This window comes from Triticum aestivum, chromosome 2A (genome assembly GCF_018294505.1).
Source record: "Triticum aestivum cultivar Chinese Spring chromosome 2A, IWGSC CS RefSeq v2.1, whole genome shotgun sequence".
In the NCBI taxonomy this organism is placed as follows: domain Eukaryota; kingdom Viridiplantae; phylum Streptophyta; class Magnoliopsida; order Poales; family Poaceae; genus Triticum; species Triticum aestivum.
This window is the reverse complement of record NC_057797.1, coordinates 198,981,531-198,993,621: the sequence shown is the minus strand read 5'-3', so window position 1 is coordinate 198,993,621 and position 12,091 is coordinate 198,981,531. Positions and strand designations below refer to the sequence as shown.

At 48.5% G+C, this 12,091-nt stretch overlaps 1 protein-coding gene across 1 annotated transcript; it reads left to right on the top strand.

Annotated features, from left to right (window-relative positions):
* Positions 1-2,864: 2,864 nt before the first annotated feature.
* On the top strand, positions 2,865-6,157 carry LOC123188323 (mixed-linked glucan synthase 2). Its single transcript, XM_044600376.1, has 3 exons — positions 2,865-3,138; positions 3,250-3,976; positions 4,162-6,157. Exons 1-3 carry the CDS (start codon positions 2,894-2,896, stop codon positions 5,797-5,799), a joined length of 2,610 nt encoding a protein of 869 aa, XP_044456311.1. The 5' UTR covers positions 2,865-2,893; the 3' UTR covers positions 5,800-6,157.
* The last annotated feature ends 5,934 nt before the right edge of the window (positions 6,158-12,091 follow it).

The window sequence follows — 12,091 nt, the reverse complement described above, 5'->3', positions numbered from 1 at the left end:
GAGTAAAGAGACTTGCCGGTAACGAGATTGAACTAGGTATGGGATACCGACGATCGAATCTCGGGCAAGTAACATACCGATGACAAAGGGAACAACGTATGTTGTTATGCGGTCTGACCGATAAAAGATCTTCGTAGAATATGTAGGAGCCAATATGAGCATCCAGGTTCCGCTATTGGTTATTGACCGGTGACGTGTCTCGGTCATGTCTACATTGTTCTCGAACCCGTAGGGTCCGCACGCTTAAGGTTACGATGACATTTATATTATGAGTTTATACATTTTGATGTACCGAAGGTTGTTTGGAGTCCCGGATGTGATCACGGACATGACGAGGAGTCTCGAAATGGTCGAGATATAAAGATTGATATATTGGAAGCCTATGTTTGGATATCGGAAGTGTTCCGGGTGAAATCGGGATTTTACCGGAGTACCGGCAGGTTACCGGAACCCTCCGGGAGCTATATGGGCCTAAGTGGGCCTTAGTGGAAAAGAGAAGGGGCAGCCCAAGATGGGCCGCGCGCCCCTCCCCTCCCTTGGTCCGAATAGGACAAGGAGAGGGGGCCGGCCCCCCTCTCTCTTTTCCCCCCTCCGCGAATCCTATTCCAACTAGGATTGGGGGGGGGGGGGAATCCTACTCCCAAAGGGAGTAGGACTCCTCCTGGCGCGCCTCTCCTAGGTCGGCCGCACCCCCCTTGAGCCTTTATATACGGAGGCAGGGGCACCCCAGAGAAACACAAGTTGATCCACGTGATCATATTCTTAGCCGTGTGCGGTGCCCCCTTCCACCATAGTCCTCGATAATATTGTAGTGGTGCTTAGGCGAAGCCCTGCTGCAGTAGTACATCAAGATTGTCACCATGCCGTCGTGCTGACGGAACTCTTCCCCGACACTTTGCTGGATCGGAGTCCGGGGATCGTCATCGAGCTGAACGTGTGTTAGAACTCGGAGGTGCCGTAGTTTCGGTGCTTGATCGGTCGGGCCGTGAAGACGTACGACTACATCAACCAAACGCTTCCGTTGTCGATCTACAAGGGTACGTAGACCATACTCTCCCCTCTCGTTGCTATGCATCACCATGATCTTGCGTGAGCGTAGGAAAATTTTGAAATTACTACGAAACCCAACAGGCGCCCCACCCCTTCATGAACTGTCTGCCTCGTTTGGCGCAGGCGTGCCAAGAGTCGACAGCGGAGGAAGGGCGAGGAGGAGACTGCGAGAGGGCGCGAGTCTCCAACCAGCGAGCACTGACCGCGTCGACGAAGCCAGCTTGGGACAGCCAAAATGTCTCAAACCAGAATGGGGGGGAGCGGTGGGCGCTCATCGGCGGAGGAGAGGAGGAGGGGGACGTGATTGGAGCCAATCCGGGTGATGGCCCGGAGGGAAGCAAGGGAGCAACGGAGGTTCCATTCCGAAGAAACTACGACCCGGTCCAGGTCGGACTGGGTCGGGGCTGCCTGGCGGTTGGTCCAGGTGAACGTGGCACCAACCCGGTCAATCTCACGAAGGCCAAGATCAGCAATGCAATCGTTGAACATTTGCATCAGAGCAAAGTTGACGTTAGCATTGCTCTTGTCCTCCGCGAATCTAAGGAGATTAAAGTCACCCCTCACCACAACCGGCAGAGATGCAGCCGACACCTTCTGGTTGAGCTCCTCGAGGAAGGAGGCGAATCGGCTGTGGTCGGCGGGGCCGTAGACAATAATGACCTCCCACTTGAAGTTAATGGAGCGCTCAAAAATCTCCATGCTAACAAAGAACTGGCCCCGGTCCATACTGCCCACCTCGAAGGTGGCATCCTTCACACCTAGCAGGATGCCACCGGAATGGCCTGCGGTCCCACTAGAAGGGAGCCAATGCCAGGCGAAAAGACGGGAGCTAAGGCGGTTAAACTCCGGGAGGGAGAAATCCGTACACATGGTCTCCTGGATGGCCACAATATCAATGTGTTCGTCCCGAATGTACTCGATGAGTTGGCGGCGGCGGCCGTCATGGCCGAAACCGCGGGGTGTATGTTAAACACTAGGGTGTATGATGTCTTTATCGGCGGCCTTAGGGGTGAAGTGCTAAAGCTTTACTTTTTAGCATGTGTGATGTCTTTATCGCACACAGTTCGACGCTAGGGTGTATGTTAGATGTGTTTTAATAACACCATTCTGCATTAGTGCATTAGTGACGTCTCCTTCTTTTCGATGAATATAGCAGCTCTCATGTTATCATGCATTGAGGAACCTTTTCTCTTTTTTTTTAAAAACGCTATTGAGGAACTTTTTTGGTTATCTAGAAACCGGCTTTAGGGGTGAAGTGCTCCGGAGTACAGGACTACGATAGTTTGATTAGGGGGTCAAGTAAGCTGAAAAGAATTTAGAGAGTTTAGTACACAAAGCCAACAACTCCTGACTGAGGAGAGTAAAGTGAGAGTACGGGCATGCTGATTCATGCGCACGCACCTTGGCAACACTACGTCGTTCTCCGGTACCTTTCAATCCAGCTGGTTTTCTTCCGTGGCATGGAGCCACATCTTCGCTTCTACTAACTGTAAGCGTACACGTTTTCCCTAAACATGTCACTCCATACCAATACAGATATATACTGCTTGTATTATACTGTATCTAGCAGGTGAGTTTTTGTCGGTTGTATTTGCTCCATCAGAACTCGGAAAATTGTTCTTGCCGCGGTGCGGTGCGGTACGACCAGACGGAATAAAAGTGCACCACCGTACGTGCGGCGGCTTCCAGTTGCAGTATTTGACCATGCCACCCAACTGGCAGCCGATGGTTACGAGCAATAGCGACTAGCTAGCGCCTAGCAGTCCCTATATAACCCCCCGCCGGGCAAGCATCTGAACGACACGAAAAAGCTGTCTAGGTGCACGTAGGGTTGGCTTACACGATGGCCGCGGCAGTCACTCGCCGAGCCAACGCCCTCCGCGTCGAGGCCCCGGACGGCAACGCCGAGAGCGGGCGCGCCAGCCTAGCAGCAGACTCCCCCGCCGCCAAGCGGGCTGCCGACGCCAAGGACGACGTGTGGGTGGCCGCGGACGAGGGAGACACGTCGGGAGCCATCGCCGGCGACGGCAACCGACCGCCGCTGTTCCGGACCTTCAAGGTCAAGGGAAGCATCCTGCATCCTTACAGGTCCGTCCGCGCTGCGCGCCATTCTAGCCTGCCTGCATGCATGCATGCTGTTCTCGTACGTACGTACCGCTACGCTTCTGAAATCTGAATACGGCTGTCGTTCTGTACCAGGTTCATGATCCTCGTCCGCTTGGTCGCCATCGTCGCTTTCTTCGCGTGGCGCGTGAAGCACAAGAACCATGACGGCGTGTGGCTGTGGGCCACGTCCATGGTCGCCGACGTCTGGTTCGGCTTCTCGTGGCTCCTCAACCAGCTGCCCAAGCTCAACCCCGTCAAGCGCGTCCCCGACCTGGCCGCCCTCGCGGACCACTCCGGCGACGCCAACCTGCCGGGCATCGACATCTTCGTCACCACCGTCGACCCCGTCGACGAACCCCTCTTGTACACCGTCAACACCATCCTCTCCATCCTCGCCACCGACTACCCCGTCGACAAGTACGCCTGCTACCTCTCGGACGACGGCGGCACGCTGGTGCACTACGAGGCGATGATCGAAGTTGCCAATTTCGCTGTGCTGTGGGTTCCTTTTTGTCGGAAGTACTGTGTAGAGCCAAGATCCCCCGAGAACTATTTTGGGATGAAAACGCAGCAGTACGCCGGGAGTATGGCCGGAGAGTTCATGAGGGATCATAGGCGTGTGCGCAGAGAGTATGATGAGTTCAAGGTGAGGGTAGACTCCCTTTCCACCACCATCCGCCAACGATCTGATGCGTATAACTCGAGCAAAAAGGGAGATGGTGTACGTGCAACCTGGATGGCTGATGGGACACAATGGCCTGGTACATGGATCGAGCAGGTTGACAACCACCGGAGAGGACAACATGCTGGAATTGTTCAGGTAAGAGTTGTGAGTTGCACCTTTCGATTAGTCAATTCCTCTTAATTTATGAGTCTAGTGAGAGATCTCTGTCTTAAAGCTCAGTCGACGAAATTTGTTCGTTGGATAGTGATTTGGCGGCTTAAAAGGAAAAGGAAAGGAGACCAATTTCTCAAATTTATTGGATTAACGTGTTTTTCTCACAGGTGATACTAGGCCATCCAAGTTGTAAACCACAACTGGGATCGCCGGCGAGCGCCGACAATCCACTCGACTTCAGCAACGTTGACACGAGGCTCCCCATGCTCGTATACATGTCCCGGGAGAAGCGACCCGGTTATAACCACCAAAAGAAGGCAGGCGCCATGAACGTGATGCTCCGTGTCTCGGCGTTGCTCTCCAACGCGCCCTTCGTCGTCAACTTTGACGGCGACCACTACATCAACAACTCGCAAGCTCTCCGCGCCCCTATGTGCTTCATGCTCGACCCTCGCGACGGTCAGAACACGGCCTTTGTCCAGTTTCCTCAGCGCTTCGACGACGTCGACCCGACGGACCGCTACGCCAATCACAACCGTGTCTTCTTCGACGGCACCATGCTCTCCCTCAACGGCCTCCAAGGGCCTTCCTACCTTGGCACCGGCACCATGTTCCGCCGTGTCGCGCTCTATGGCATGGAGCCACCACGTTACAGAGCGGAGAACATCAAGCTTGCAGGTAAGGTCAATGAGTTCGGTAGCTCGACGTCGTTCATAAACTCGATGCCGGATGGGGCAATCCAGGAGCGGTCTATCACGCCGGTGTTGGTCGACGAGGCACTCAGCAATGACCTGGCTACCCTGATGACGTGCGCCTACGAGGATGGAAGTTCATGGGGGAGAGACGTCGGGTGGGTGTACAACATCGCGACGGAGGACGTGGTGACCGGATTCCGCATGCACCGGCAAGGGTGGCGCTCCATGTATTGCTCCATGGAGCCGGCCGCCTTCCGCGGAACGGCTCCGATTAACCTCACCGAGCGCCTCTACCAGGTGCTCCGGTGGTCGGGCGGCTCCCTCGAGATGTTCTTCTCCCACAGCAATGCTCTCATGGCCGGTCGCCGGCTCCACCCTCTCCAGCGCATCGCCTACCTCAACATGTCAACCTACCCGATCGTCACGGTGTTCATCCTGGCCTACAACCTCTTCCCCGTCCTCTGGCTCTTCTCAGAGCAGTTCTACATCCAGAGGCCGTTCGGCACGTACATCATGTACCTCGTCGCCGTCATATCCATCATTCACGTGATCGGCATGTTCGAGGTGAAATGGGCGGGGATCACGCTGCTCGACTGGTGCCGCAACGAGCAGTTCTACATGATCGGGGCCACGGGCGTGTACCCGACGGCGGTGCTTTACATGGCGCTCAAGCTCGTCACCGGGAAGGGGATATACTTCAGGCTCACGTCCAAGCAGACGGACGCCTGCTCCAATGACAAGTTCGCCGACCTGTACACCGTGCGGTGGGTGCCGCTGCTGCTCCCGACCATCGTGGTGCTCGTCGTGAACGTCGCGGCCGTCGGGGCAGCGATAGGCAAGGCGGCGGCATGGGGGTTCTTCACGGACCAGGCGCGGCACGTGCTGCTCGGGATGCTGTTCAACGTGTGGATCATCGTGCTCCTCTACCCGTTTGCGCTCGGGATCATGGGGAAATGGGGGAAGAGGCCCGTCATCCTGTTCGTCATGTTGGTCATGGCCATTGGCGCCGTCGCGCTCGTGTATGTCACCTTCCATGCTCCGTACCCAGCTGATTTTTCAGAAGCTGCAGCTTCTCTTGGTGAAGCATCGGTGACCGGACCATCTGGGTAGACACGTACGGCTCATTCTTTTTACAAGTACAGTCACAGTCACTACTGCAATAATTTGAGTGTGTGTATTCGTGTCTATATAGCATGAGAACTGGTCATTGTGTGCCACTCCTCTACTTATAGAGATGTACCTATCTTTTCTTCAAAAAAATTGAAGTGCAGCTTGTGCTCTCTTCGTGTAAGAACAACTCTAGCAAACTTGAGACCATCAGTATAATTGTCGGAATTAAGGTGAACGATGACATTGGTCACTACTTCCAGACGCATAAGGGGTTGAGACAAGGGGATTCCATGTCACCTCTTCTGTTCAATATTGTAGCAGATATGTTGGCCGTAATTATTGGCAGGGCCAAGCAGAATGGTCATGTAGAGGGTCTAGTTCCTCATCTAGTTGATGGAGGGGTGTCCATTCTACAATATGCCGATGACACTATTCTGTTCATGAAACATGACATGGCTAAGGCACGTAACATGAAACTTATCTTGTGTCTATTCGAACAATTGTCTGGCTTAAACATCAATTTTCATAAGAGCGAGGTGTTCTGTTTTGGGAAGGCCAAAGACAAAGAACATACATACAGACAATTGTTTGGATGCGAATTAGATGCCTTACCTTTCAGTTACTTGGGCATTCTGATTCATCACCGTAAGCTATCCAATAAAGAATGGAAATGTATTGAAGAACGAATTGAAAAAACACTCAGCTGCTGGAAGGGCAAGCTGATGTCTTATGGAGGTCGGCTAGTTTTGATTAACTCAGTATGGACTAGCATGCCAATGTTTTTACTTTCGTTCTTCAAAATTCCAAAAGGGGGCCGAAAGCGACTTGATTTCTTTAGATCTCGTTTCTTTTGGCAGTCTGATGAGGCCAAGAGGAAATACCGTCTCGCGCGATGGGATATCCTTTGTCGACCTAAAGACCAAGGGGGGCTCGGTGTTGAGAACTTGGAAATTAAGAATAAATGTCTTATGAGCAAATGGTTGTATAGGTTAGAGACAGAGCCGGATGGCATGTGGTCTCAAATCCCGCACAATAAGTATTTGCATTTGAAAACGCTAGCCCAGGTTACCATCAGACCGACTGATTCGCCGTTCTGGAAGGGACTTATGAGAACGAAGGATATGTTCTTTCGTAGGGTCAAATTCTTGGTTGGCAACGGGATGTCAACAAGATTTTGGGAGGATACGTGGTTAGGAGAGACGCCTCTGGCCTTACAATATCCCACCCTCTACAATATTGTGCAACGTAAGGAGGATTACGTAGGTATCGTCCTTCAAACTATTCCCTTGAACGTCCAGTTCAGACGTACGTTAGTGGGTGAGAGATGGACAGCCTGGATGCACTTGGTTCGGAGATTGATTGAAGTTTGACTCTCCGACATGCCGGACTCAACACAATGGAGGTTAATTAAAAATGAGATATTTACGGTGAAATCTTTTTATACGGATCTGATCAATTCTGCTCCCCTCTCAAGGTCACTACATATATGGAAGGTTAAGGTTCCTTTGCGGATTAAATTTTTTATGTGGTTTGTCCACAAGCAAGTAATACTCACAAAGGACAACTTACTTAAGAGGCGATGGGTAAGCAATTCGCGGTGTTGTTTTTGTGCTCAAGATGAGACAATACAACATTTATTCCTTGAATGCCCACTTGCCAAGTTACTTTGGAGAACCGTTCATATAGCTTTTAATATCAACCCTCCAGTAGATATTGTGTCTTTAATGACAAAATCTCTTCTCCTATGCAGGTTATTTACTGTTGTACGCACTGACTTTGTATGTGGTCTACTCTGCAACGAACGGAGTACCAATCGCTGTTCAAGGCGGTGTGTATGCGGTTGGAGCGGGTGGCCAGGGAGGTTTTTACCCAACATGGGTGGCAGCATAATTTCCGAATCGATCCACCTTCTCCGTCGACATAGGCATAGTTTCGGCCCCATATGGCTTTACTGTTGCCACTTTGTCGTTTTTATATTTTTTTTGTCAGACTGTTTGTTTCATGGCTGTGTGCATCTTAGCTATGCAGAGGCCGAGTGTCGCTCTTTATGTTTTGTATCCTCTCGATGCTACATTTTGAGTTAATAAAAGCGCCATTTATCGAAAAAAGTAGATATTGTGTCTTTGTTTGGGACGTGGTTAGCTGGGGTTGAACAGATCACGGCAGCTCGTATTCGGATTGGAATATGTGCGTTATTATGGGCTATATGGAACTGTAGAAATGATATGATTTTTAACAGACAACACAAATTAACTTTTTTGCGGGTTATCTTCAGAGCTACAGCTTGGATCCGTACGTGGTCCTTACTCACTCCTATGGACTCCAGAGAGCCTTTGGTTACTGGGTGCAACCAATGGGAGATGGTGACTCGGGTTATATTCAACCGGTTCGGATGGCGTTCGCATAACAGGATAGGAGTCTAGAGATCTTATCCTTATTATTGCCGTATCGGTTGTTTTTGTCCGCTTGTAATTTTCCAGTTTATGTACTTTGTTTTGCTCCGTTTGTGAGCTGTAAGACCTTTACGATGATGCTTTCTGGATTTTTAATAAAAGGGCCGCATGCATCATCATGATGCAGAGGCCGGGGGTATACCTCCATTTCTAAAAAGAAATCAGTATAATTGTATGTATTTTTTTTCATGGCTGGAATGTTAGAACTAATCCGAGGCGCGTAATCAATCTACCGAGGACCAATCAATCACACGAGGCACAACATAACATTTGTTAATGAGATTCACCAACATGGCTACATCTCTGGGTCTGACTATGGACACTCCTCCCCATGATACTGCTACAATGCCAAACACCAGCCCCAGACGTCGGCACAAGCCGTCGGCTTCCCCCTGCGTACATGTGCTATTATGTTGTAATAGGTTACATAGATATTCTTCACCTTGGCAGATATTCTCTACCCCTTAGAATCTATTCATGCGTCGAACCTCCATGTATATTAGACTTGAGATTATACGACGAGCACCGCTACTACTCCCAGGCTCCACATGATTCCACCTACAATTGTAGTCCCTTCTCTTCTTCATAATCAATACTCGAGCAAAATTAAGTCACTTCTTTACTCTAGTTTGCGCTACCAACTTCCAGAGTATTCGTTCAATGTCATCACATATCGATCACTGCCTGCGTGAAAGTGAACAGCTCAAATATTAGACACCATATATAAGAGTTGCCCCAACTCATTATCCTAACTCTTTCCTCACTGATGTATGAAATTTAAAATAATTTCACCATCGCCCAGCTATCACCTTAGTCAAATTCACAGGTGTCTCACTTTTTTTTCCGAATAGTTTCTTACATGTCCCACACCTATAGCACTCCGCCTTCTTATGTACTTGTCATCTGCACTTTGCCATGTGCACTGAACACCAAAGAATAAATGGCCATGTACTCTCCCAGCTTTTGACAAATTCATACTTTCCGTCACTTTTCTCAGATTATGCATGGTTAACCCTCATCTATCTCCCGGTATCAATAGATCCTATCACCAACTTGAACCTGATACTGCCAACACAGCTTCAACACCCTTTCCACACTTTGTCTGACCATATGTCTGACTACCTTGCTGCTATGATCGCATCAAGCCTCTGTTATCCCGATCGAGCCCTGGATAGCTAGCCCACACCGCCTCAACCCCTACTACAAAGAACCACCGATCATCACCGTCCGATGTAGAGTAACACTTTTCCTTCAGACCATTGGGTCCCAGTCTAAACCACGTGTCTCTTGCTTTTTCCGCTGATAGGCTTCAATTTTCAGATCCTTACATAGTAACCCCTCTATCAGCATCGAGTGAAGTCTTCCACCAGACTCCTGCTCCACCCTTAACATGACTCCATGTAGCTGGCCATGCTACCCCACGCCCCATCGATTTCAAGCTCTCTCTCATGTGTACACTGCCTGGAATCAACCCTACACCATAGTCTTGTAGAAGCCCACAAGTCCTCAGACCTACACCATGTGTTTCCATGCTGAGAAGTTAGCCACCATCAGCATCATGCTCATGTGTCATCGTCGCTGAAATCATTACCGTCTTCTACACCAACCGTGTTGGAAATATGCCTTAGAGGCAATAATAAATGCTACTGTTTATTTCCATGTTCATAATCATGTTTATATTCTATGCTATAGTTGCAATGGTCCTTGAGCCTGTATATCCATAAAGGCTCAGAGGAAAACCCATGTGCATGTGTGGAACAATAAACGGTAAAATGTATTCCTGGTCGTGCCTCTAAGACTAGCTGAAGTGTTGCATGATGGTTATGTTTTCCTGATCATGGGCATGAGTATGCTGGTAACTTTAATGACACGGTGTTAGAAGAACATTTGTGTTGAACCGTCCCAATTGTTGTTATGCCATGAGATATGTTTTTCATAAGTTAATGGTTGTAACACAGAGAAAGTTAGATGTTTGCACAATTTCTTAGACCATGAGAGTACCGAGTTCCTTTATGGAAATCCAACTCGGTGCCTAGGCTCATCTGCTCCCGCTCAGAAACAAAATGAAAACAAATACTAGAAAAATTCAAAAAAAATATCCAATTTTTTGTGTGGTAGATAATTTGATGCTTAAGGTCCGCTCCAAATTTCAACTCATTTGGACATCTAAGCAGCTCTCGGCAAAATAAATAAATTCAGGATCTATAAAAAGGTTTACCGTTCACACACTGTTCTAGCCAATTTGTCTTTTTGCCGAGAGCTGCTCAAATGTCCAAATGAGTTGAAATTTGAAGCGGACCTCACGCATCAAATTATCTACCACACAAAGAATTGGATTTTTTTTTGAATATTTATAGTATTTGTTTTGATTTTTTTCTGAGCGCGGGTGCAGATGAGCCCGGGACCAGAAACTCTGCGTCCTTTCCTTCATACTTACTTCATGAACTTTGGGAATCGTTAAATGTCATCTGTCCACGGTTCCGCTATTGTTCATTGATCAAAAAGTGTTTAGGACATGTCAATATTTCAGCGAACCTATAGAGTCACATGCTTAAGGGTCATCTATCTACTGAGTACTAGGAGGTTAGTAGCTTGAGAGAAAGTCACTGGGAAAGTTTCGGAGACGATGGAAATGTTTCAGAGAGAAAACCGAAAGTGCTTCGCAGTAACCGAAAAAGTTCCGGGGAAAACCAAAAATACCATCAAGTCGGATATGTTTTGGAGTGCGTCCGAAATTTTTCGAATGGTTTCAAAAATACTCAAGGACGTCCCAGAATTTTTCGGACAACCCCAGGGGCAGCAAACACAAAGAACATCATGTTGGGAGGGGTTTCCCTGGGGAGACAACCTCCCTGTTTTGCTGGATGGTGTTGGAGGGGCGCCCCTTTGGGGTGTTGTGTTGAGGGACAGCAACCCCATATGCGGAGAGTGTTGGGAGGTGGGCCCCCCTTGGGGAAGCCACCTCCACCCATTTTAGCCAAGGTAAGGGGGCATCGAGGACATGCCCCCCTTTAGGGATGATGTTGGTGAGGGAGGGGCATCACGCAGAGGTAGCGTATGTATGTATCACACCCCATGTTGATTGCAATGCACTCATATTTGGCATCGTGCGAGTGTTGGTGGCGAGGTGCTTAGTTATAGGCTACCAGGGCAGCGCATTGTTGTCGCTCTCCGACGGTTACTGTCGACGGCGTTCCTCACATATGTGTAGATGTAGGCATGATATCGTCCCTTTTGCATTTCTTACCTTCCATGACCAGGGAGCTGCAGGCGATGATATGCGTCGCCCATAGCGACCGCGAGGCTCTCGCCGCCCCGGTCGCCTAACAGCAGTCTCCCGCTAATGGGTCGGCCTAGCAGCATCGTTTTTACCCTAGGTGTTTTTTACTTAGTTCCTCTTTTAAACTAGGTCAGTTTTAATTTAAAAATCTCATGAAATTGTAAAATTTTCTCGAATTAAAAAATCCTGCATTAAAACAATGTTTTCAAATTAGAAAAAAACATTCATCAAATAATGTTCTCCAATTCACAAAACAATCTTGTTTCTAAAAATGTTCAAGAAATTCAGAAAATGTTAGCAAAATTCAGTAAAAAGTCTCGAATTCAACAAAATGTTCAAGGACTCGAAAAAATGTTCACAAAGAATTTTTAAAATTTTTATCAATTTTAAATTTTGTGGTAATTATTTGAAATTGTGAACAAAATTTAGAAAATACCAAACATTTATTCAAAAATGAAAATATATTTTGAAATTTTAGACAGACTTTGAAATTATGAAAACAACATGAACAATTTTTTTATGTTTGAACAAATTTGGAATAGGGAATACTTTTTGAAAT